The sequence below is a fragment of the Bos taurus genome, chromosome 14 (genome assembly GCF_002263795.3).
Source record: "Bos taurus isolate L1 Dominette 01449 registration number 42190680 breed Hereford chromosome 14, ARS-UCD2.0, whole genome shotgun sequence".
Classification (NCBI taxonomy): Eukaryota; Metazoa; Chordata; class Mammalia; order Artiodactyla; family Bovidae; genus Bos; species Bos taurus.
In genome coordinates this window covers 36,628,459-36,655,969 of record NC_037341.1, presented here as the reverse complement: position 1 = coordinate 36,655,969, position 27,511 = coordinate 36,628,459, and the positions used below count along the sequence as shown (strand labels likewise).

General features: G+C 44.1%; 1 protein-coding gene across 1 annotated transcript; it reads right to left on the bottom strand.

The window, feature by feature from the left end:
- Positions 1–660: 660 nt before the first annotated feature.
- On the bottom strand, positions 661–27,374 carry RDH10 (retinol dehydrogenase 10). The gene is given in 6 exon segments (NM_174734.2): positions 661–957; positions 1,064–1,195; positions 3,022–3,167; positions 4,358–4,456; positions 25,124–25,359; positions 26,984–27,374. Coding segments are annotated over 6 exon segments (1,026 nt in total). The 5' UTR covers positions 27,273–27,374; the 3' UTR covers positions 661–833.
- Between the last annotated feature and the right edge of the window lie 137 nt (positions 27,375–27,511).

Sequence of the window (27,511 nt, the reverse complement as noted above, 5' to 3'; positions counted from 1 at the left end):
TGTTTCTTTGCAGAGCTGCTATGTATTCTAGATCAAAGTCCAACCAAAGAAATGAAACACAGCAACTTTCTTAGGAAAGGGCACTTTCTGTATGCAGCAAAATTCACAGGTAGAAAATCTATGATTTTTTTTTTTTTGGATAAATAGGTCTCCGTAAGGAAAGACCTCAGATATACATTTTAAAATTCGACCAACAATTCGGTCGTTGTGACTTTAACAAAGAGACCTGATCACATGACTTTACTGTAACAATCAGACATCCTCTACTTCCAATTGATGGAGATTTCAAAATGCCTTTTTAAAAGGGCTGTATATATACACGCACCATGAAAGAGCCACACAGGCTTTGCAAAGCTGAAACTTAGAAAACATGAGAAAATACAGCACTGTCAGTCCTTGAAGTTGCAAGGGTGTCAACTTGCTAGAGATTAATTACAAGAATTAATAAACTCTATGGGAATGAAGGAAAACAAACACATGAAACACAGTCATTATCATCTTGAGACTTCCTGTTCATTCCAAAAATAATAATAATAATGGTGGCCTGGCGACGTCACACAGCCGTTGTCTAAAAGACTGGACTGGTCTTAGGGTTCTGCCTGCAAAGGACCCCGTTGGCAACGACTTAAGCTCACTTCTGCTGATCACGATTTCCAAGTACTCTAGTCAGTTAATTTACACTTTATTTATTCTTGTAAAAAGCTGATTTGAAAAAAAAAAACAAAAAAAACATGGATGTAGAATCCAGAGAGTATCAGTCAAGCTGATGTGGGTCGGACTAAGATATTCTGATCGTCTTCTGGTAGAAATGATATTCCATACAAAAAAGACCCTCAGATTCCGTTTTTCGCTTCGTTGTTGTTTGTGGCTTGTTTCCTTTGAGCGATAAAGGGGTACATACACTTGTCTGCTCCTAGGAACCGATACATGCACACAACTGCTTCAAAAGGGAGGATGCTGGAAAAGGAAGAGTCACAGTTAGCAAACGTGAGATATGGTGTGTTTGTTAAATTACAGGGTGGGTGTGGGAAGGCCCGCCGAGGGGGGAGGCCCTCACACTCACCTCTTCATGAAGGTCACGATGTACATGAGGCGGGGCGTGCAGATCATGGGCTGGTCGGTGAGGATGGCCTTCATGGCCTGCTTCACGCAGTAGTCGGGCTTCAGAGGGGGCAGGAAAGGCTCGATTTCTTTCCTGGGAGTTACACATTCAAGATTAAATTAAGAATTCACATAAAATATGGAAGGCTGGAAATACGTATCAAAACACCAAGGGTGATGTTACCTGAGCAATAGGATTTACAATCGGTTTTGTTCACTTCGTTGTGCTTTCACTGTATTTTCCAAATTTTCCTACTGTGAACATATTTTATTTGCATTGTCTGGAAAACAAGTTTTGTTTTGTTTTTTTAATAAAAGAAAAGCAGAATTGGTCTGCTTTTCTGTAAAGTGAGAAAGTTGTGTTTTCAAAATGCCTTGGAATGTATTTCAAATTATTATTATTTTTTTCTTTCAATTGAAAAAAGAGAGGGTGTCTGACATAACAAACAGTAAACCCAAACAGGATGCCAAATTAGCATTAAGTGTAGTTCAAATGATGGTGTGTAAACACTGACATAAACCTTCCTGAGAGAAAGAAAATTCAGCTGTGTGCCTCCCTGGATGCCTGGAGAGGAAAAACCCGGGGCTTTTTTGGGGGGTGGGGGGAGGAGTGAGAGGGGTGGTGTCTCTGAAATGAAGTGCACGGGAGACAGCCTACCTTCAGCTGAATTCATCCAGTTTCCCGTAGAAGTAACTTAACAGAATTTACCCCCCTCACTTTTCATTGTCCAGCCCCCAGAGCTTTGGACACCCGCTGTGATGCTAAATAGGAGACAGAGCTCCTCAGACCCTCTGCAACTGGTTCTTAAGTTTGTAAGAGGCAAAAGCCAAACACACACACACACACACACACACACACACAGAAAAAGAGGTGGGGTCCAGTCCACTCCCAGTCTGGACCTGGACTCAGCCTGAGATTGAAATGATTCAAGCCACCTCCACTTACTTCACAGCCGGGCCAGGTTCAGGATGTGTCAAGATTGGCCCTGACCCACGGGGAACTGGCTCACTTATCTCACTTTGTCTTTCAAATTCATCTAAGCAAAGATCTCGCAGTGAGCATGTCTCCGCAAGTGTCCTCTTCGTGAGTCACGGCTTTGTTTATTCTGTGTAGCTCGAGTCAGATGTGACTTGACATGGCTATTCCCACGTGCCTCCTTTCAAAGTGTGGGGGTGTTTTATTTCATTTGTAGAAAATCTCAATGTTTCTTTTCATTCTGTCAGAGTGACTCTAGCTACAGACACTCTCTGCAAAAAGGAAGTTCCCAAATGTGGGAAGGGTCTTTTTGGAAGAAAGGCCACCCTCCTCAGTGGCAGTGACACTGTTCTGTATCCAAACCAAAGTCACATTTATGTGCAAACATGGATGTTAAGGGGCTTCCCAGGTGGTGCAGTGGTAAAGAACCCTCCTGCCAATGCAGAAGATGCAAGAGACGCGGGTTCAATCCCTGGGTTGGGCAGATCCCCTGGAGGGCATAGTAACCTGCTCCAGGATTCTTACCTGGAGGATCCCACGGACAGAGGAGCCTGGTGGGCTACAGTCCATAGGGTTGCAAAGAGTCGGACATGACTGAGGGACTGTGCACTAACTACATTGATGTTAAAGAAAGAAAATCACTTCCAAACTAGTAGCTTCTAAGTAAAATCCTAGGTATTTGCTCCCTGAAGGACAGAGAGGTCGTTTCCTACTGATGCTCCTTGCCTTCTGCAAATTAATACCAGCCCTTGCTTGTCAATCACACATGCATCAACTTGACAAACCTTGACCAATGAAAACTACACGTGAGCTAAAATGTCAGCTGTGGAAGTGCCAGGCTGCTTACGGTTGGAGATCTGACTGATTTCACATAGTCTCCCAAGATGAAAAGATGGTTTGTTAGAACTGCTAATCGTCAGCATTGAGGCGGGTCCTTTACTGACCTGATTCGGCAGCCCCTGAACATGCCAGTGTCCACCAGGTAAGGGCAGACCAACGTTGTTTTAATTCCATCCTTCTCTGCGGCCTTTAACTCATGGCTCAGGGATTCATGAAAACCCACGACTCCAAATTTACTGGCGCAGTAGTCCTGGGGGCAAAGCACAGAGGGCAGAGGTACTCAGCATAGTGCACATTCCGGACCAAGCCCCAGGCTGCCCCGTTACTCAGGTTACAAGTCTGATACAAAAGGTTACAGGTGACTAAGCAAAAAAAAGGAGAGCATTCTAAAAGACGGGTATCTGATGTGGTTTGGTGCAGAAATAATATTTTCAAAGCAACAGCAGAAACAGATGAACACTTTTTGCCACATCAACGAAGTATCAGATTACTTTGGGGGAAGTTACCACAAAGGAGTCTATGAAAGCTAACAAGCTGGGGCTAAAAATGGAGAGAGGCTCACTTTGAAGTGTCTGGAAAATTTACAAATGGCCTCTTGTTCAGTAAAGGAGACTGAAAAACCAGTTTGTTTAAATTAATGCTAGGAGAACAAAGGAGACTAGAGCTGGAGTTATGAGCTGTTATGATCCAATTTTCTTTTTAAGGGCCAAGTGAAAATGGAAATGATAACTCCACCTTGTAAAACTTCAACTAGAACTCAACCTAAGGACTCACGGTATAGAAAAGAAGTTCTCCATTATCCAACTTTAAATGTAGGAATGGAAATGTACAATACAGAAGCCGTCCTTGCGCATCCTTTTGCATATTCGCATGGGCTGATGTTTCCTATTTTCTGCTACAGGCACCCGTGGGACAAACACGGAACAACACACACATGCATGCTTTGTAACTTGAAGTTGGTGAAGAACAGGGTCTGATTAAGCCCAGTTCCACAGACTTAACATGCGGACACCTCATACCCACCCTAACCATCTCATCTGATGAGATAACACAAGATAGCTCACTTTTGACAAGCTGACCAAAACAGAGTGTCAACCTTTAGCCTCATTTATCTGTTCTCTGGGGCACTGCCAGTGCCCTCCAGTCTCATCTTGACCCTGTGTCTTCCCACTGTCGTCAAGTAAAACTGCTAATGAGAATGGGGCCACACTGAGGACCGGCCCACCTACTCCTGCTGCTGCCGCTGGTCTGTCAAACTAGTGTAAGTTTATGGCAGAATATGTAGAGGTGGTGGGTGCTGGGGTGCACTCCACAAACAGCACACAGGTAGCTTCCAGGGGCTCGTAGGAAAATGAGGGCAGCAGGCATGCTTCTAGGACTGTAGTGTATTTGTGACGAGATGAACTGATTGAAAGAAGGAGATGCTTTATAATGACAAACCTCAACTCCAGCAGTGCTGAACAATCCCAAGGAACTTGCAACTGTCACAATATGACCATGATTAATCTCCAGCATGGTAGGAAGAAAAGCCTTAGTGGTCTGCAAGAAAAGGAAGATGTAAGCTTCAGAAATGACCTATGGATTTCACCTAAAAAACAAAAAAACAACGAAACCAAACCAAACCCCACCAACTCAAGATCATGAAACAAAGTTTTATCCATATAATGCTACATTCCCCAATTTGTTTTAAAATATTTCCCATTTATCAAAAACAGACGATCCCTGAAGCGTCCTGGTTCACTTAGCACCGTGTCATTGGCATGGCAAGCCTATCACAAGCCGTGACCCACAAGACTGTAACACAAGCGCTTTCGGGGACCATGTCCAGAGATGAAAAGAAAGCCATTAGGAGAGGCTCTTTATCACCTTTCAAGTGAGTTATCTGCTAATCTAAACTACTCCTGGGTCAGAGATCTTTTCATGCTTGTGACAGCTGAGTGCAGCATCTCATGGTCTGGGAGGGACCTCCCGCTGCCCACAAATAGGAGGCTCCTGTAATGTTTGCCTCATGACTACGTCTACTCAGCAACAGACCCATGAAGGCTGAGATATTCCAGCAGCATCTTCAAACATCCAAGCTGTATTATCAGAGTCTACTCACAGGAGGTAAAGTATTTTAGGTGTAAAGAAAGAGGGTAAAAGTACAGAATAGTTTTAATGAAAACTGTGTCCTAACGCTAACTTTACATGACAACAGCTCATGGCATCTGACTGACCCAGCTCTGCTGTGGGGTTTCCTGGGGAGTGTCTTTCCCGTGGAGGCAGGTGACCAGCCCTAGGGGGACAGAGCATGTGGCAGAAGCTCCAGGGCAGTGGACCCAGAGGTGGCATCCATTTCTCATTTCACTAAACTTCTCTTTTCCCTCTAGCTTTCATGCCTTCAAGACACAAAGCTGTAATTTTTCTTTTTTTAAATTACTTCAAATTGCTTAAGATAATCTATTAACTACTCCACTAGGCTCCCAACAGTTTTATAACCTGCTTCCTAAAAGAAAGCAGCAAAGAGCAATCCATCTACTGCTGAGTTATATCCCACTGCCAACACAGCTTCGCATGATTTATGAAGTTAAAAAAAAAGCCCAAACACTACCCAGTGGACTTAAAGAAGAGTTGCATTCCCTCCTCAGAGGATTTTCCGGTTAAGACATCACTGAATTTTTGCACACGTATATGATTTGCTCTGATAACTTTTGTGTGGACAAGATCAAACAGTCATTCCATTAATTTTGAAGTTTTTTCCATGTTCCAACCCGTGATGCATTGTCAGATGAAATTTTGTGAAGCAGCCCAAGGTCTTCCCCAGTCTGACTCCTGATCATCATATAACCCCTTGGTCCCCACTTACATCCATGGTGGGCTCTGCACTGTTGTTCCCTGAAAGTCGCTCAGTCATGTCCGACTCTGCAACCCCATGGAATTCTCCAGGCCACAATACTGGAGTGGGTAGCCCTTTCCTTCTCCAGGGGATCTTCCCAACCCAGGGATCGAACCCAGGTCTCCCTCATTGCAGGCGGATTCTTTACCAGCTGAGCCACAAGGGAAAACCAAGAATACTGGAGTGGGTAGCCTATTCCTTCTCCAGCGGACCTTCCCAACCCAGGAATCGAAGAGGTGTCTCCTGCATTGCAGGCAGATTCTTTATCAACTGAGCTACTAGGGAAGCCTGGGTCATGCTTATTCTCATCTGTACAGTTTTACCCGTGAACTCAACTCTTTTCTGACAATCTGCCCCCAAAGTCTTCTTATAAAACTCAAACTGTAATATCAATCACGTATTTACATAGCCTCTCATGCTTTTCAAAGTGCTTTATGTTAATTATGTCATCGGAGCCCCTTAAAAATTCTCTAACACAGGTAGTTAAGAGTGTTAAGTCTTCAATGTTATTCCACTCACCTTGACTTTGTCCATATAACCAGTATCATTCACTGTGACAAATTATATGTTCTGTGGTAATTTGGGTTTTTTTAATTGTTTTCAGTTTACAGCACCTGCAAACTCTAGGCTTTATAACTTGTACATGAGCACTATATCACAGAATTACAATAAAGTAACATCACAGGGAAACTTATCTACATCAATCTAAACTAAAAACACATCCTTCAGTACTCATGCCTATGAGCCTTCTTTTAAATATCTGATTATAATCAATTGTTTCTAGATTAGCTCAAAAGTATAAAATTTAGTCTTGACGTTATTCAGAGATCACTTCTAAGTATTAATAGTTTCCCTCGTCTTGGAAGAGAAGGATAGATTTAGCATGAAGGTCCTATTTTTAAGTTAAGAAATTAGAAGGACTTGAGAGTAAATCCTAAGCGATTACACACAGTACAGAATACTAGCAGGAATCTGCTATGTGGTTATAACAAATCCGAGTCGCTGACCGTGGTCATCCCCAGCCTGTGTCCATGCTAACTCTACCAGGTGGCCAGCCCTCCCCAGAAACCCAGATGCCCAGTGGGCTGGCTCTAATAACTTCTCCATGTTGGTGCTTGCAGGTGTTAAAGGACTAATCCATATCCCAGCACATATGAAGGCAGGTAACTGTTTTAAGTTCCTCACTGTTTTTAACTTCTTGCAAGGTTCTAAAACGGATTCATGTCCCCTCTAGCCCTGCTGGAATTAACTTATTCCTTCAACCGGTATTTCTTGAACACCTATTACATGCAGGACCTGATTACGATCTGGCCAAGCAATGATGGGGAACACGTGAGCAGGTCTCATTCCTGTCTCTAAGCAGACTTTTATACTCAGATGGCACCAGTGGTAAAGAACCTGCCTGCCAATGCAGGAGACAGAGGAGATGTGGGTTCGATCCTTGGGTTGGAAAGATCTCCTAGAGAAGAGCATGGCAACTCACTCCACTATTCTTGCCTGGAGAATCCTGTGGACAGAGGAGCCTGATGGGTTTCAGTCCATGGGGTTGCAAATAGTTGGACATGACTGAAGCAACCTGGCATACTCACCAGCACCAAACTGTGTTACGTCAGTACAACAAATAGAAAACAGTTCTGGTTCATCCTTCACAAAAGTAGCGTGCTGCAGCTGCATATGCTAAAAAGTCTGATTTGAACCTGCTTCCCCTCCCACCCCACAAAGCAGTTTGGAGGGACATTTAAGCTGCTGGGTTTGTGCTTAAAGGAAGTAAGAAAAAAGAACAAGAGAAACAAAAGGATCCAAATATAGCTATGTGACTAAAGTCTTTTCCAACTGTGTGTTGTAAACATATTTTTTAGGGAAACTGGCTTCATTTTAAGTAGCTAGTAAAGTGTGACACAGGTTTGTTTGTTTTAGTATGAAACTTTCTTTAGAGGGAGGGGTTGATTTTTTTTTTTAAAGGGGTGTGGCAAGTCAAAGATTCTTGTAAAATATGTGACTTCTTTTCCCCATCCAGGGACAAATTTGGCCTTCTATAGAAACAAAACCCAGTGTGTCATTATGCTTTTTTACCTTCCAAGGCAAAGGCCTATGTTCATCTAGAAAGGCTCACTACTTACAGGTCTAACACTACAGTTACTACAACTCCTAGCAGACCAGGGACAACACACCAGGCGCTGAGGAAACTGGGAGGGGAAGTGAGCCATTCAAGGGCTGGGTGGCCTTGGGACCCCTACTGATTGCCTTCCAAAGCTGGTGGCCACCACTCAGCTCCTCCTGGGTGCTGGGCGGAGGCAAGCCTGGGGGAAAAGCTTTCATACCAGGGCCACTCAGGTTTCTTTTTAAACCCAAGTTTGCACGGCTCAGGCTGGAGCCTGATCCACGTGACTGAGCACTGAGGCTGTTAATCATTTCCTTTGCTGCCTGAATGGAGGCGAGCAATTACTGCCCAGGCGTTCTTTCCACAACCAAACCCCTGCCTTGTGTCTGGGGCGCATTACCACATACGCTTTGATCAACACGAAGCCTGGTCCTCATGTTAGGAATAAAAAAAAAAAAAGGCTGTAAATGGGTGGCGAGAAAGCATCGTGTTCTCAGGAACTTTCCAGAGTAACCCGACAAGTTTTCCTTTCTAATTACTCTTGCCCTCAACAGTCTGGTGGGTGACATCTGAGATAGCACATCATATTCTGTCCTTGACACGGTTTGACAGCACAAAGAAACCTGGCACTTTGTAATGAATTACTAATGTGCACAAATATCGTAGCACACGTGAGGGGGGACCAGCAAGAGGCGAGGCGCTGGTTGCCATGACACCAGTCAGTTCAAGCTCAGGTTCGTGATCTTCAACTTTGTCTCAGACTCATTAGAAGAACATAAAGAGCAAATCTGCGGCTCACACCCAAAAGGTTTGAGTGTAAATTCACGCACGGGCTGCTCACAGTGAATCTGAGAGGGGCAACTCAGAGAGCCTGCTGAACACCGCTGAAGGATGAATTATCAGGAGTTACCAGCTAGTCAAGGGATCTCTAAAGGAAGTACATTTCATCAGTCACCAGAGTTAGCAGGTCCCAACGGTAGCTGGCAAGGTTAGCCTGATGCTTAGCCTAAGCCTGACTGTGCTGATGGGGACTTCAGGTCCTATTTGGTGGTGATGGTGTAATCGCTGAGTCTCTTTGTGATCCTATGGACTGTAGCCGGCCAGGCTCTTCTGTCCAGGCAAGAATACTGGAGTGGGTTGCCGTTTCTCTTCCCCATCCAGGGATCGAACCTGGGTCTCCTGCACTGTAGACAGATTCTTTACTGACTGAGCCACCAGGGAAGCCCGCACTCCAAAATCTGTCCTCTTATTCAAATGTCTGAGACACGGGGGAGGACATCTAGTTTGTTATCAGGAAAACGTGGTTGACTCTTGAGCAGGGCAGGGGTGGGGGGGCTGAGTCAGCAACCAGTATATACCAATTTGTATGTTCAGTGAGACAACTTAGAGTTGGAAGGGACCCAGTGGGATTAGTTTATCTGCAAAAGAGAAAACTTTTAGTAATGGACTCTGGCTAAAAAGTGTGATAAGAGACTTTTGATTACCTGTGTTGAATTTTATCACAAGACTCCAATATCATAACCTGCAACTGGCTGACAGGGTTGCTATGTGACTAAAAAGAAAAGAAAAGAAAGAAGAAGGATATTCAAATGGACACTGACATTGCTATGAAAACATGCTTCGCAAGTTTAATATCTCCATAGCTCCTCAGGGTTCCTCTTCAAAGCATTGGGACCTTTGAAAGATAACTGTAAAGGTCATATTTATAATATAAACAAGAACTTCTTAAACAGAAGTGTGACTGGACATAGACATGACATGTCATATCTTGAGAAATCTTTGAGTGTTAGGTTTACGCCAAATTAACTCCCAACAGTTCCAACCCTCCAGACCATTCTTGGTGCTCTTAATGACAGACTGCAATGCAGAGCCTGCAGCTGCACTGTCAGGACAAATTAACCTAAAGTTAAACAAAAGAGAATGTGAAGAAATGCGGTATCCGGCAAAGTCTGACTCGAGAAATTTCGAGATTGATGACATTTTAAAGGTATAGGTAAAACACTCAGAATATGTTTTCCATATTTTCGAGTTTTTCGAGGTTAATGGACACTGAGCGAGGAGCAAAGCTCATTTCTCACAGTAGGAAAAGGCTACATCCTCTATTTTTGTGCATTTACCTGACTGTCCTGCGGTTAATTCAAGAAAAGGCATCTTAAAAAAAAAAAAAATCATTTTGAAGTATTTCTCTCTCACCTGAATGTCCAAAAATAACACAGAAAACTTTCATTTCTAAGTGAAGTCGCTCAGTCGTGTTCGACTCTTTTAGACTTTATGGACTGTGGCTCGCCAGGCTCCTCAGTCCATGGGATTTTCCAGGCAAGAGTACTGGAGTGGGTTGCCATTTCCTTCTCCAGGGAGTCTTTCTGATCCAGGGATCAAACCGGTGTCTCTAGTGTCTCCTGCACTGGCAGGCGGGTTCTATACCACTGCGCCATCTAGGAATCCAACACAAATTCAGAAATTCATGTAATGCGATGACAGCCCTTTTTCCCCTTTCCTGTTTGGGTATGTTTGTAGAGACAAGAAAGATCTCCTGACAAACTGTGCAATAGAGTCTCAAAGATACTGAAGGCTGGAATGAGTCTCAGACTTAACAAGATCAAAGTCTCTATGTGCTTGATATAAAATATTCTCTCTTTAGGTATAGAGAATATGTCATAATCATCAAATTCCTATCAATGTTACATCTACTGTCCTTTTTCTGATTATTCTCAGCCCACAGGGATTGGTTTAACATTTAGAGGCATCAGCAGTTAATACCTAACACACATGCATGAGTCTACTCCTGCAGTTGCCCTGCAACCAAGAAGCTAATAAAAGAGCTGGGCTTTTCAAAGGAACACCTAGATGATGACACCATTAGTTATTCAGCAAAAATAAATGCTTCATTAACTTGCCTTCCCACTGTTAAAACATAGGATGGATCTAGCTTGAGGCAGGGATTCAGATATCAACATTCCCTGACACTTCAGAGTTCACTGTGCAGAAATGCCAGAAAGGAAAGGACTTAAAAACTCAATGTGTCTGGAAAGTACACTGGCCTTTACTGTCCAGAGACCACATAGTTCTGTCAATCACTTAACCTTCCTTGTTAATTGACCTCTCTTGGCTTAACTCATTTGGGAGACAAAAAGGAGATAGCCAAGATTTCTTAGCTCAAAAGTGTGATGATGGCTTATATCCAATCATTCATCCTTCGATTCCCACCACATGTTCAATACACAAGTCTTAACACTGAGGTATTACTTGCCTAAGACTCTCATAAATGACTCAGTAAGGTATCAACTCCATTAGCGCAGTTGCCAGCATCTGGTGAGCAGCAAAAATATCTGTTCATTAAACATTTATATGTTGTCATGACTGTGCCTTTTATAGTAAGATAATTTGAATCCATGCCTCTCATCTAGTAAAAAAAAATTACAATCATTTTTCTGTCTTTTACTTGAGTCCACAGATGCCCAGTGTGTTAAAAGAAACGATGGAAAAAAAAAAAAAAAAAGAGCAAGACAATGAATGCTGCCCACTGGTTCCGAAATGCTACATTCCCTGACCCTCCCCCAGCTGAGTCCTAGATGATCAAAGGAGTATGCCATGAGCTCCAGTTTGCGCCCCTTCCCCGATTTAATAACTCTTTATAGAACAGTGAAAATCGCCCGAAAAATTGCAAATAGTCTGCTAACAACAGGTTGTCATTAATCCCTTTGCTTTGCTTTCACATCACCGAAAGTGTAATAAAGACAGATCTTCCCAAGGGCAGGGGCTTCAATTCTGCTCCAGAGACTGGTAACCACTTCCGGGAGGTTCATCCACAGGCACAAGGGCTCAGCCACTGCCTAGGTGGCAGGACGCCCCCCACCCCCACCCCACCCCCGCCGCCAAACCACAGCCCAGCAAGGCCCCCATGATCACTTTCTGTCATCTCTTGTACTTCATATGTGCAAAGAGTTCAAATTCTTCTCTACCTTCTAGGGTGCTTATTGTAGGAGTCTTTGTAAAAAATCAAATCTTTACCTAAACTCAAGGTACATCTCATCAAGAGCTTACTCCTAAAAACTTTCCTTATTCTTAGGCATGCACTGTAACAATTCAGAACTCACTCACTGTGTATGAGGGTCTATGAGGCACCTGTATTGTGCTAGGTATTGTTTAAAAACATCTTTGCAATCGCATGGACTGTAGCCTGCCAGACTCCTCTGCCGATGGGATTTACTAGGCAAGAATCCTGGAGTGGGTTGCCATCTCCTCCTCCAGGGGATCTTGCTAACCCAGGGATCAAACCCACACATCTTCTGCACTGGCAGGCAGATTCTTTACCACTGAGCAACCTGGGAAGCCCTTCTGAAACAAACTTAAGGATTGTAAAAGCCATGTTTTCTAGAAATCGGTTCTCAAACTACGCTATACATTGGAATCATCTGGGGAAGTTCCTTCTGATGCTGGGGCACACCCTAGACCAGTTATATCCCGGAGGGAGTCCAGCACCGGAGCCAGCGTTCCCCAGGTGACTCTGTTGTGCAGCTGCATTTGAGAGCCTAAGAAGAGAGTCATCTTGCCCTTAGCGCCACTGACATTTTGTGTTGGATGATGTTATGCTGTGGGAGGGCTGTCTTGTGCATTGTAGGATGTTAGGCAGTATCTCCGGCCTCTACCCACTAGATGCCAGAAATAACCGCACCAGTTCTGACCCAGGAAAATGTCTTTAGATGTGGCCAAATGCCCCTGGGGAGGAAGAGTCCCCATGAGAACCACTCTTTAGAAGGAATTCGCACATTAGTAAATTAGGTTCCATGTGGTCCAGTGATGATTTTTTCTGAGCTCTAATTCTCATATTGTCATCACATTTTCTAGCTTTGAAAGACATTCTAGACTTTTAAAAAAAAAATCACAACTTAAATTCACAACTTATATTCAATCACTTGTTGATTGGGTTAGGCTCAAAAGCCCATTCTTTCTGGTTTACATGTCAAAACCTTCACCACTGTAGCACTCACTTCAGAAATACTGTTGAAGGTAAATAATGCTGACAATTTGCAGGGACCAGGAGTGGAGGAGGGGGATGCACAAGAGGCAAGGCCTCTGCCCTCCTGCAACTTGTTTTCAGTTGTTTTGGTCCTAGGCAGGAAGAACATAGCTCTTCAGCACACTGTGAAACTCCACCCTGGGCACAGCAACCAAGGGGAGGAGTGGGCAAGAGAGCATCTTTTAACAATGGCCTGGAACCACAAAAACAAAACAAACAAAATCCTAGACAAGGATGGACCCCAGCATCCATGGTCTGGCATTTTTCTAGTCTACAAAATTCCTAAAGGACTAACTAGCTCTGGGGAAAAAACATGCAGAGACTACTGAGAAGGTGGGAACGGAAATACACGCTCAAGAGCAGCTCCTCCACTAACTGTGGTGTGACAAGAACCACTTGGCATCTAAATCAAGGGCAGACCCTGACCCAGGAGGTCCGGGAGAGGCCTAAGCCTCCTAATGTGCAGCCTGGCAGGTAACACTACTGCTCTGGACCGCAGGCTGAGCAGAAGGTTGCAGTGTGAGCCAGCTAATGTCTACTCCAAATGTCAAGTGGCTTCAAATAGATTTCTCCTAGAAATTCAACAAAAAAGGCAGACTAATTTCTCTGCCCTCTCTCCTATCTGTGTTCTCTGAACCAGGGTATCTGGGGTTGAGAGGTCCTGTTCTTCACTCCACACATCCTTTCCCCAATAATGTTTTGTCAGACAAACACCAGTTCATATTGATGTCAAGAGCCCTGGGAGATTTGTATGGACAACGATGGGAGCTTATAGGTTGACTGTTTGGTTTGAATGTGTGTGTCCCTCCAAAATTCATGCTGAAACCTAATGCCCAATGTGATGTTGCTGGGTCATGAGGGTAGAGCCCTCATGAATGGGATATGTGCCCTTGTAAAAGAGACCCTTCCCCCTTCCACCATGTGATACAGCAAAGACAGCTGTCTAGAAACCAGGGAATGGGTCCTCACCAGACAACCCATCTCCCAGAGCCTTGACTTTGACCTCGTCCAGCCTCCAGAACTGTAAGCAAAAAGTTCCTGTTCTTTATATGCCCCTTAGTCCATGGTACTCTGCTCAAGGTGCCCAAATGGACTAAGACACCCCCATCCGCATTAGAACAAGCTCTCAAAAAGAGATCCAGTAGACTTCAAAATCCTTTCCCCTTATCTACAGAGCTTTGATGGCTTAGTTTTCAAGGCAAGGAATTTAGACCTTTTTAGCCTCAGTATTCACCTTTAAAAATTTTCCACATTTATTTTTTGAGGTTTTCATGCTTTGATTAGCCTACGAGAAAACCCTAATAGGAAAAGAACTATTCCTTTAAAAATCAGATGCTTAGTCCACAAGTTGGGACACTATCAGCTGGCCAAAGCTGCACAATTTTGAGAATCCATGATTACATTTTCTAAGCAAAGCTCGTGGAGTTATCTGGAATTCTGATCTCATAAGATTATTATATAACAGAATAAAGGTTTTACATTTTCCAGGAGATAAGCCTAGAACAAACCAACAAAAACCAAAACTCAAATCACACTGTTAATTGACATTTCAGTACCAAGTATTTACAGAACTTTCTTCAGCCGGTCCATCTAGAAGAGCCCTTTTTATTCATTACTTTCTGTGTCTGTCAGTGCTGACCTGCAAATTAGGAAGAGAAGGAAGCTGGGTGGCTAAGGATATACCACACTCTCCTTAATGAAGTAACCACCTCAGCTACAGACGACAGAAAATTATGGAAAAACACATGAACTGGGCTTTAGTAATAAAATTGTAGTGTGGTACTGGTTCTTTATAATTTTACATGCTTATCTAATTTATGGAGCAGACTTTTGGGGATATTAGGGTTAATTAGTCATTGCTAAACTAACCATGCTAATTAAAAAAAAAAAAAAAGAACATTTAAAGGTGTATTCATACATTATACCACAGGGCACAAGCCTAAGTGACTCACAGGAGAATTTACCTTAGAACATGTGGCCTGGAGAAGTATCTGCAGAGCTACTACACTGAGGTCCTGGGCTTCCCTAGTGGCTTAGATGGTAAAGAATCTGCTTGCAATGTGGGAAGACCTTGGTTCAATCCCTGGGTCAGGAAGGATCCCCTGGAGAAGGGAATGGCTATACTCCAGTATTCTTGCCTGGAGAATTCCATGGACAGAGAAGTCTGATGAGCTACAGTCCGGGGTCGCAAAGAGCCTGACATGACTGAGTGCTCACACACAAACTAAGGTCCTGGGCTGAGGGTCTAGGTCCTAGATTCTTCCTTCCCCAGTGGAGCCCTTACGCAAGTCCCATAGCCTCTCTCGGTTTGTCTCCTCATCCATAAAAATGTGGATAATGGCTCTACTTAATTGAGAGTTGCTGTGAGGAGCAAATGAGAGAAGAGCGTTCATGAAAGGGTTTTGTAAAATTTAAGCGCTATATAAAAGTACAGTAAATGCACCCAAGGCTAATCAAGCATATATTTATAGGGTACTTGGGTTAGAAGTGCTATCTATTTTTGGTTATGTTGTTTCTTCAAGTTCCTGCCAGTTCCAGGTTCTTACCATGTATGGTTCCCAGGCCCCCTGCCCTCCGGGCAGTGTCAGACCACACTTCCGGCAAAAACCCCGCACTGGACCACCAGAAGCGGTCTCACACACCCGGGGCTGAAAGCTGCCCGCCCTCTTCCTCCAGGATCCTGGGAGATGCTCAGAAACAACAGACACTTTCCAGTAACACTTCTCTTCCTCCAGAATCCTGGGAGATGCTCGGGAACCACACACACTTTCCGGTAACACCTCTTCTCTTCCTCCAGGATCCTGGGAGATGCTCAGAAACAACAGACACTTTCCAGTAACACCTCTTCTCTAATCCTTTTCTTCAGTTCTGTTCTAAGGGTCAGAGAACCACCGTTTCAAAATACAAATGACACTGTTTGATGAAGGGGAGTCCAGCAAATATAAAAATACTAAAAGTCAGTCTGAACTATTTAACAATAATTTATCAGACCTGAGGTTTCTCTTTCCAGAGAGATTACAGAACTATCCTCATTAAAGAGAACCTTGAGAAATCAGTAGGGGGCAGTATGTTAATTACAATTTGCAGGTGGGAAAAAATTCAGGCTTTGAATTTGAAGTTTTCACTTGTCCTCAAGCTACCCATGTGCTTACATAAGTTACACCACAAATATTTTCCCAGTTACACTGATTTGGGAAGTGTTATTTTGAGCCTCATTGTTTAGAGTAACACTGAGAAGCTGAACCGTGTTAATATTCAGCAATTCCAGTACTAAGCCATTTGAAGGCAAGGCAAGAAATTCACATTTTTATGCAAGCGGCAAATGAGAAACACTTTGGTTTCCACAAGCCCCCCAAAATGCCAGTGCTTCCAATTTTAACACTGCTGCCACCTTTCACACATCTTTGTGGGATCTTTGGAAGTTTCACCCACCAAGTCATGTTGTGTTTCCAAATGTGAATTCACTGTAAGTGGCTTGTCAGTTGGGCTCATTTGACAGCACTCAAGTTTGCGGCAGTAATTGCCCTTCCTTGTTCAATATTCTAGCAGCATTTGCTGCCGTGTTGGAAGTCTTATCATCATTATGAGAGGATATTCATTTTTTTTTTTTTCTCCCTGTGGTTCACTTAATTTTAGCTTCAGAGCATTTAGGAAAATGGTCCCTGACAGGTGTGAACTTGAGTTTTGAGGGACTTGACAAATAAAGTGAAAAAGAAAAAGAAACACCCCGGGAGCAGGCCATGCTGGATAAGAGCAAGTAAAAGACAGTGGCATCCTTTTGTCAGAAGGCATGCCCGCCGGTGCTGTGATGGCGTAAGCCTGTGCAAACCCAGAGGTCCAGGTGATGGGAACTGGCTGGCCAGGTATGGCAGGGTGAACGAGATTAGGTCCTAAGGCCATGCTCTGACAACAATTACTCTAAACAGTGGTGTCTGATCAGGGTTAGACCACAATCTGGGAGGTTCTCTGAGACAGCCCTATCATGGGACCCAGCTGTATGCTTTACCTGTCTACTGTATATTTTCAAAGAAAGAATTAAAAGATTCCATCCTCTGAGTAACTTTCTGGTTATGCTTACAAGGGGTCTCTGCCTAGGTCAGTTGATAGAACTTTAAGAGGGGGTTAGTTCTTTGAATAGCCAACTACACCAGTAACTTCTGAGATAAGAAATCACTAATTAAACCAAGGGAGATTAACACATTTTAATCCGATCCCTGGAGTTACAGGCTCAAAACACTGGATTTAACCCCTGCAGCTGAGGCAGGGAACAGGTCCCTATTTCTTAAGGACTCTCAAGAGTTTGTCACACTCCAGAGATGAACAACAAAAGGCCCTTTATCTTGGAACAACTAGTGGCTCTGTGTGGGGAAGGAAGACATAAATTCACCCTGCCAGGACACCCCCTAGTGGAATTTCAGCATAGTACAATTTGGGGGTCCAAAACCATCCCCCGTGTTTTGGACTTAACACAGCCTCTGGAGCACTTTTCCAAGTCCAGAGGCTGTAGCTGCACCATCCATGGTCAGGAGCCTTCTTCCTCACTGAGCACTCCCACACAAGCGCACGAACCACACACATCATCTCTCCATCCAGTCACATAGGCAGATTGCCGGATTAGGCAGAGACAAGTTGCCTACTTATCATCATTTCAGTTTCTGAAAGAACTAGAACAAGAATTTTAGATGAATCTGCTATTAATATTCCTTAACTCAAGGGGGGAAAAAAACATTAAAAAAGAGTTTCCTACTGAAAAAAAATTATTCCCCCTCCCTATTGAGGGTATTAAACTGCTTGGAAGGAGTTTTCCGATTGTCACATCTTACGTATGTTCAAATTACTCAAGTCAATTCACTAGAATTTGCCAAAGATCCTGAAAATCTGAAAAATGGTTAAGGTAAAGATAAATGTTGTTTTCAAACTGTGGTGCTGGAGAGGACTCTTGAAAGTTCCTCGGACTGCAAGGAGATCAAACCAGTCAATCCTAAAGGAAATCAACCCTGAATATTCACTGGAAGGACTGATGCTGAAGCTCCAATACTTTGGCCACCTGATACGAAGAGCTAACTCATTGGAAAAGACCCTGATGCTGGGAAAGACTGAAGGCAGGAGAACGGGGTGATAGAGGATGAGATGGTTGGATGGCATCACCGGCTCAATGGACATGAGTCTGAGCAAGCTCCAGGAAATAGTGAAGGATAGGGAAGCCTGGCCTGCTGCAGTCCATGGGGTCCCAAAGAGTCGAAGACAACTCAGTGACTGAGCAACAACAAAAGACAAATGTAGAAGAGAATACACTGAGAATGTGAGCAGTTAAGCATTTAAGCACAGGGTCTGCAGCCACGCTCTGGGCCACGGTGACCTGATCCTGCAGCCAATCGAATGGCTAAGGACTCTGCCAGGTGCTCCCCACTCAGTCTTTCTGAAAAAGCTAGTCCGGCAGTGTCAGCATTAGCACAGGTTAACGAATGCTGCCACTCTGACGTGCCCTGTAGGTTAATGTCTACTTGGGCAGATACTGGATAAAGCCCTGGATGTAGAAATAATGAAGGAGAAAAGAACATCAATTTTGCTTCCAAAAACCAAGATTAAACAGCACATAATCAAACAAGAGAGTGCCATTCCCTGAACAAGGAACATGCAACTATTCTATTTCACAAAGACTGCCCCCTTTGGTATATCAAGACCCTATGAAGTTAATGTGAAAAGATTTCAAATGTGTTCGTTTTTCTTTCTCAGGAGTAGTGATACATTTTGTCTGAACTATTCAACTTTTGTCCCTGAGGAAGACGGGACCCAAATGGTAGGAGAGGTGAGTGTGCCGGCCCCTTCAGGCCCAGTGAGGCGATGGGCTTGGCAGGCAGGTGGAAATCGGCTTTGGAAGGCTGGAGCTGCCATGCTAACGAACCTGGACTTCACTCTGTGAACAATATGGTCACGCAAGGGCTTGGGGTAAGGTTCTAGTCAGCATAATCTTTAAGTAGGCATACGAGCAATTCAAGTCTGCTTAGGTACCCTCAGGTTGGCGAACAAAGGCTGGAAACAGGGAGAGAAGTTCACAGATTCTTTGCAGAGACCAGGCAAGAGGTGACGGAAGCACAGAGGAGGATGTGGCAATGGAAAGGAGAGGATCAAAGTACACAGTTTGGTGACCCACGAGTGTGTGCAGGATGGAGGATTAAAGACATTGCTGATGTTTCCAGGCCTGGCATCTGCCACACACCAGGGGATTCAAGACGGGGCAAAGAGGAATCGCTTTCCATTTTGAGATTTGCTGGTTTTAGGGAATGCGTGGAAGAGGCAAGACAGTTGTATGAACTTGGGAACTCTCAGAAATCACAGTCAAAGCCACTGAAATAAAGAGACTACCCAGCTTGAGGAGCACAGTGAGAAGCGGTCTGAGCATGCCATACTAGACAGCCCTCAGATCTTGGAAGCAGGGAGAAGAGAGAACTGGGAAGATGAGAGGAGAAGCAGGAGAAAGTGGGCTTATCATGGCAGCAAGAGCGCCAGCATCTCAAAGAGATGCTTGACGGGCTCACTTTCGGTAGAAAGGTCATGCCACACACTGGATGTGGCCATTAAATAAGCCCCTGCCATTTTCTCATATGACATCGGTTACTTGGCAGTTGTTTTCCAAACAACTGAGATAACCAGATTACAACATATATCAAAGGTGCTAGGAAGATTTTTGTAGGATGGTTCCCTGCTCACACCGGTTACTTATCATGTCATAGATGTTTATTTCTAGTAGCACTAGATTTGGGTCCAGCATGTAATGCATCAAATATAGACACTTGAGCTCAATGAGCACGTGATCTTATTTTATGTTAGGAAAGAAGGCTATGAAATGACCCTGATAGGAATGTACAGAGTTCCAGGTACCCAAGCAGTTGCTATCTAAGAGACATTTTACTCGGTTTTTAACTGTGACCATGAGAATAACATGAAGTATGCTGACCCTATGTCAGTTTACAATTCGGTCCAAGACACAAAAAGTTTATTGCAGAAGCTCAAAACATTTGATGTTTATGCATATGAATTTATTTAATAACAAAAGCCAGCTTTAGTACAGACTTGAAAATGCATTACGACTTTCACATTTTTAGTCGCTGTCCTAAGACAGGAAAACAATACTCTATAAAATATTTACCCTAAGAATTCTTAATATTACATTTTGGAGGAGGAAGTATCAGCTACATAGTTTTATAAGAATACTTTAGAAGTGATTTTTTTTTAAAATTCCAAATCCAAGAAGCCACAAACAAAACTAGATTTCTCTAACCAGAGGACAGAGGAATACAGTATTTGAGATTAAAAACCAATAAATCACGTAAGAACTTCAACATTAATGATTAGGGACCATTCATGAGATATTAGGTACAACCATAGCACTAATGTCTTTAAGTGCTACATTACTCAGATCTAACTGGTAGGCTTTTACTTTTCCTGGATGGATTTTAACTAAATAGACTTTAGACACTTGGATATAGATAAATGCCCAATTCAGTAATTAGTATTTTAAAACTGTGAAACCTTTTAAGTTAAGTGGTCTATTAATTAACTACCAATTATCTTGTCTGACTATCATATCAATAGAAGTAAATTACCGACTAGCAATTTGACAGATTTAGCCCTTTACCATGCAAAATTTCTTTAGAACATAAAAAGGCCTGGAGTTAAATGCTTTTGCTTCCCCCTTTTGGTTAATCGGGGATCAATTTGCTGCTCATGTATAAATGCCAAATGCAGCTCTTTGGTCAAAAAGGACCTACAGATAAATTCTGTCTTTTAGAAATGACAAGTTATGATTTTTTTTTTCCTTTTAAAGATTCCCTTTAAAAATAACAAGTGAAGCAAAATATTAATGTTTTTTGGAGAAACATGGGTTTGAAGCTCCTATGTGGAGGCCAGTTCTCCATATTTCAAAGGATACTAGAGAAGTATTTTCAAGTTTCTGCCTTTTACCCAGATACAGAGTGAGTCTGAATAGATATGGTTTCTCTGATTTATGCCAAAAGTCAAGAGCATTGTATTGCACACATTCCCATGTTCTTGTCCTAACTGAATGTTGCACAACAGATGATGCTGATTAAAACCTACCCACTAAATCTATTACTTCTTGACTGGTAACCAAGACAAGGTTCCGAGGAGAGCTGCTGGGCTAGAAGAACCCTGAGTATCATAGCTTTGTGAGCCCATGGACTGTAGCCTGCCAGGCTCCTTTGTCCATGGGATTCTTCAGGCAAGAATAGTAGAGTGGATTGCTGTTCCCTTCTCCAGGGGATCTTCCTGACCCAGAGATCAAATCTGGGTCTCCTGCATTGAGGGCAGATCTTTCACTGTCTAAGCCACCAAGTAAGCCCAGAGCAGACCGGAAGGCTGTGCAAAATAATGCTAAGTACTGCAAACACTTCTAATGGGTATGGAAATAGGTCCAAGGCTGAGAAGCAAGAAAGGAATTGCATCACAGACTTAGAGAATGAACTTATGGTTTCCAGGGAATGGGGGAAGGATGGGGGGAAAGGATAGTTAAGGAGTATGGGATGGACATGTACACACTGCTGTATTTAAAATGCAAAACCAACAAGGACCTACTGTATAGCACATAGAACTCTGCTCAATGTAATGTGGCAGCCTGGATGGGAGGGGAGTTTGGGGGAGAATGGATACATGTACAAGTGGCTGAGTCTCTTTGCAGTCCATGTGAAACTATTACAACCTTGTTAATTGGCTACACTCCAGTATAAAAGTTTAAAAAAAAATCAAAAAAGAAATGAACCATGGCCAGAATCCTCTCCTTGAGGCTCAGCTAGAAACAGGAATGACTGCCATATATTCGAACTGAGCTGATTTAAACTTATCTATCAACCACCAGCCTTGCACCAACAAGCAGAGTCAATATACTATAGGAAAAAGCAAGCTTACAGGTGGGCCGGAGAATGGAAAAGTTGTGGATGAAAACAAAAGGAGAGACACGCGGTAACAAACATAAGATCCCTCACTTTGAGATCCTGTCAATCTTCCGCAGCTTGAATTAGTCCAACATAATGCTTACCTTTTGAAACTTCAGAAGCCAGACTCATGGGAGCATTCTCTGAGTAGGTGATCTTCTAAATATTTAAGCAGAAGCCTAGCCTCTACTATCAAACATTTACTAAGTGACTAAGAGTAGAGTTCTGTTCCTGGCAGAGGAAAACAAACAGAGGTCCGTAACAAGTTGCCTTCAGACAGCGTGCCATCTACCTGGGGCTCCGGGGGAGCAATGGATCAGGAGGTACCCCAGAGAGCACACAGCAGGCACAAAGGACGAGGACGACAACAAACAGCGCGAGAGATCAACAGAAAGAAGAGCTCAGTTATTCAGCTGCAGCTTCATCAGAAAACAAAGGGCTGGACAAGATGGTCTCTCAGGATCCTTGTGGCTCCAACACATCAAAACACGAGAAAAGGGCCAGAGTGAGGATGCAGGTCATAGGAAGAACCTGAGCTAGCTCTGAAAAGATGTCTAGAGCGGAGCAGACGGCCTTCCAGGCCGGGGGAGTGGTACAAGGGGTGGTTTGAAATCGGAGCACCCACAGTGAACATCCACGCGGTTTCTAGTTCATTGCCTATGACTGTAGAGCTGGGTCAGGATCAACACACTGCTGATTATGTTATGAACACAGACATCAACTGCTACTTAAAAAGTCTGGCTCAAGGTGACCTGTTCCAATCACTGAATGAGTCTTGGCTCAGATGATCCACTCTTTAAAATGTATGGGGCAACTACTTTTCCCCACCCGGATGCAGTAAAAAGACACTGTGCTAGTTACCTTTTTCTGGAAGGAAAGCAGCACACGACAGTACATCTTGGAACAGTTACCACGAACATTTTCACCTAAGGGGACTACTGGAAGGGAAGCTGAATTCAGGTGGTTCTTAGACTACTCGATGCCCTCCCCCAAAGAAATCACTATAAAATTATAGTAAGTTGTCTTCTAAATGTTGGCTTGCTAGATTTCTTCCTAAATGGTTTGTAAGTCTTGGCAAGAAGTCAGAAACTCCAACTCTTAAAATGAATTTTCTGACTCAATTTTGAAAATAAATTCTGAGGTTTAGATGCTTAAGGGAAAAACAGCTGGAGAATTCAGGAGCCTCCCATAGTTTAATATGAAGTGACGTCATTCCTGTCAAAGCGTCCAAGAACTCCCTAAATTGTGCAGTTAAACAACATTTCCAAGCAAAGGAAGGACTCTGGGAAGGTGGCACATTCCTCATTGGTAGAGAGAGAGATTTGGTGCCACAAAAATTTTTCTGTTCAAAATTTAATTTCCTCCTTAGGTTAGAAAGTCTATCAACTGATGTGCATTTTTAAAGCTGAGGCTATGGATTTTTTATGCCTAAGATACTTGACTTGGCTCTCTTTTTATAGGATGTCTGACAAAAAGAAGCTTTCCTCTTACTAGTACCTAACTTCAGATTGTACAGGGTTTTTCTAAAAATCTGGTTATGTGTGACACTGTACAATTCAGCAAAATAATCAAGCAGGGCAATTGGGCACGGTGGTTAAACTTCAGAGTACTTTGTGGAGGTAAAGGTTCACAGTTTGGAAATGCATCATCTCAGAAGTGACTGGGAAAAAAAGAACAATCCTGGTGCCCATGGTTCATAACTAGTCAACTGATGGCTAGAGCTCTGTTTAAGAATGACAAATGGACTGAAATCAGATGCAGTTGCTAAGGCAGCCTCATCCTCACCAGGTTTTAAATATGAAAACTACAGTCTACCTGCAATTTATGTACATCTTTTATTTCAAGTGGTGGCTATTTGATTTACTCCAAATTATAAACACACAAGATTCCTGATGAACTGTGTTGCCAAGTTTATTCTCTTGCGCTGGCTTTTACCCACCTGATCAGCTGCCCCATTTCTGCGGCCCCCACGGGAACAGAATTTTTATTCAGTGTCCCATTCCCACTCCGCACCACACATACGCATCTACGTGTGTGCACGCGCACACACAAAACACACTTGAAGCCCTCCAAACTGTATTTGGCAACCTTACGCGCTTAAAACATAGGTATGAGTTAGCGTCTGTCATTTATACATTCATTTTTAGAGCTTTGGAAATGATTTAAAGCTCACGCTTGAATATACAACACTGAAATGAGCTTCTGCGGGGATCAGAGAAATGGCTTACTGTTCAAGGAGCAATGTTTCAACGAGTACTTCTAAAGCCAGATTAAGTTTTTAAGCAGTTGCTAAAAAATTAATGAGGTTTAATGTGACCTATTTAGGAGAAACAGTTCTTTATTGTGTTCTGTTAGAAGACTAATCCGCCTATGAGACAACAAATAAACAAAAATCCTATTTCCTTATCCCTTCTTTATTGGATCCCACCTGCCTACAAAAGTAAAAGGGGGTTAGAAGACCATAAAGTGGGTCAAGAGCGTACAGTTAAAGGGGAGAGCGTCACGCCTACTGTTAGAAAAGGTCAGCTGGCACACCGGGATAAGTTATGCCCCCGAGCAGAAGGCCCTCTCTCTCATCTATTTAGATGAGGTAATAGTTCTATGATGACTGGAGGCTGAAATGGTTCAAGTCCCTGTTTTGCCAGGTCTCAACCCCTCTGCCCCCTACAGAGGGACTCTGTGGTCCTTTCAGAGTGACTTCTTAGAGATATATCTTCTAAGCTGAGAAAGTTCTGAGATATGCCCCAATATGCCACAGACCCTGGGGATAGTCAGTGGATGGTAAGTGGCTGCCAGGGTGGCCTGACCACTCCCACCGGACCACAGATGCTGATCTCAGAATCTTTGGCGCTTTCTGAAATGTGGCTCAGCAGTAATTTGGAAGCCTAAACTCTGACTTTAGGAATTCATAAGAACAACTGATGTTTTACAAACTCAACAGAAAGTAAAATAAACAAACCCAGGGTTTTATACTCCCTCTTGTTATTTTTATGGCAATCTTTCAAACTAGTTCAAAATGTTCAGTCCTCTACCCTCTCCAGAAGTTCTGAATTGGGAGTGGGGGGCGGGGGGAGGAAAACAACCACTTAATAGTAACCAGCATACACTGTAATTCACCAGGGGGTGAAGAGAGAGTTGGAAGGAAGCTTTGTGGGTGAAAGAGTGCAGGTGGCTTTCAGGCTGGTACTGAAATCTCGCTCTTTCCCAACCTTCTTGCTGAGTATGGCCCAATAATAAAAACAAGGATGTTTATATTTACCCAGAAGTGTGCGTGGCAATTGACCATCATGGTTCTCTCAATGAGCTCATCGGGACATTCCAGGAGGTGATGCCCAGACACCACACCGGCGTTATTGACCAGGACAGAGACCTCACCGACTTCCTTCCGGACCCTTTCCGCTGTCAGGTAGACGTTCTCCCTCTTTCCCACATCACAGGTGTAGGTAAAAACCTGCAAGTTACAGTGGGGCAGAATTTCTTCCTCACCATTCCCAGCTGTCCTCAGAAGTCCAGATGAAGGGAAAAAAAATGGAACAGAGAAGGGACAGGAGGGGGGGTGCAAAACATGAGTCACGTGGCCATAGTAGGACAAAGATCACACAAAACAAAAATACTACAGTGAGCTTCAAGTTTCTAACACCATAAGGCTTGCCAATGACTGCACTTACAGCTGCCTTCCTCCCTCTAGTCTTTGGGAATTATAGCAATTTACTGGATAACTTTGCTTAGGGGAAAATCATGTAATTGTGACCAGCCCAATACAAGTCAGACCTCATGGGATTGGCTTTCTGGAGCTAAAGACACCTGGAATGAACAGATCTCAGCCCAGAGAGTAACACCTCCTCCTCCCAAACACACACACACAGACTCCTCTTTGGGGGGAACAGTGGTCAGAAGCAGCTCTTACTCTATTTAGTCTGTCTGCGAGCCCCGAGGCTCACAAATCAAAACTGTAATTAATAATCTGAACTCAGCCAAAGTCCAGAAATGAACCGAATTTGTTACAACAAAGTGAGGATCACACTGATTGGTCCTACCTGGAGTAGCTAAAACCCCCAAGCAGCAGCCTTACATAAACTGAGTTGACAGGTAAATGTGTGATTTTCCTGTATAAGAACTCAATCTAAAAACCTGATCTCTTCTCTGGAAAACAACCACCTTTCTCTTTTAGGTTTGGGCAGGGAGCACAGAAATCTGTTTGCTACCCTCATACCAATGGAGATGTACCAGTTTTAACCTTTGATTTTCTGACATAAAAGACAGGTGCCAAAAATTTTGGTGACAAATGATCGATATCGGGGAGGGGTGGTGTACAAGTTAATTCTCCCAATATAATTCGGTGTTTTCTCTGGAAATGAAAAAATTGTCAAAAAGCAAGAGCCATTATCAAATCCAGACCGATACTTATGGTCGGTTATGTTTTCCACTTTGGCTTTTTTTTTTTTAAGTCTCAGACTCAGGTTAGTTAATAAATACCCAGAAATGCAGATTTCCTAAGGTTATCAAAAACATGGAATTAATTTTACAATAAGGCTTAAATCCTTCAAGCGTTTTCCCTTAAGAGGCCGGGTGTCTTTCAATCGGGCTGAGTATGTAACTCAAGCACTGACTTAACATCTCCGGTGCAACAATGTTAATTATTTTCCCGTGGCTAAACCTATAGTGAAATCATCAATGCTGCCCTCGTCTCAGCCCTTCAGACAGCAGTAACTTACGCGTATGTATCAATGAGAGAGTCTGAGAACAACTTCCCAAAGACACTAGTTTCTCCTTCCCAAACGAGACTGAGACATCTCTTTAGGATTCAAACCGGGGGTCGCAAGTTCCCTTGCCCTGCTTAGACTCTGAGGGCTTAGGAAAGCCCACAGTCTTCCCCAAAGGGACTGGACCTCCGTTAAGACCGGGCTTTGGCACACTTTCTCCCTTCTGATACAGAAGGGCTCATGCCCCTGATCAGGGGGCAAATTCCACTCGCGGAAGCCTGGGCTGCAGGGGGTAGGGTGCTCTTCCTCGAGAGCAGGACCGGCTGTGACAGTGGGGTTCCGGCGCCCTCAGGGGGAGGGCGCGGGGGTGGGAAGAGGCTCGACCCAACAATGCCGCGGGCGCCGGTCCGAGTTACCTTGCAGCGCCGCGGCGTCGGCCGCCTCCAGGTCGCGGTAGATGTGGCGCACCATGCCCGCCGTCTCCTCGTTGCTCTGGGTGTTGATGTCCCAGAGCACCAGCAGCGCCCGGCGTCGGGCGAACTCGAGCGCGAAGAGGCGGCCCAGGCCGCTGCCGGCGCCCGTAATGAGGCACACCTGGCCGGCCACGCTCTTCTCCTTGGGCCGCACCAACCAGCGCGCAGCGGCCAGCACGAACGCCCAAAGCACTTTGAAAGTGACCACGAAGAACTCCACCACGATGTTCATCGCGACGTCCCGGGGGAGCCCCAGTACGAGCCCAGCGCCTGCGTCCGCCCCCCTCCCCGAGCTGCCCCGGGGGCGCTGGTCAGAGCTGCTGGGACCCGAAGGCTGCGCCCCGCGCCCGCCCTCGGGGTGCCCGCCGGGCTGGAGTGCGCGGCGCCTCTCCCCGCTCGCGCGGGGCCACTCCCGCCCGGGCTCGGCGCGGTGGCCCCAGGCTGTGCCCGGCTCGGCGCCTCCTGCCGGCT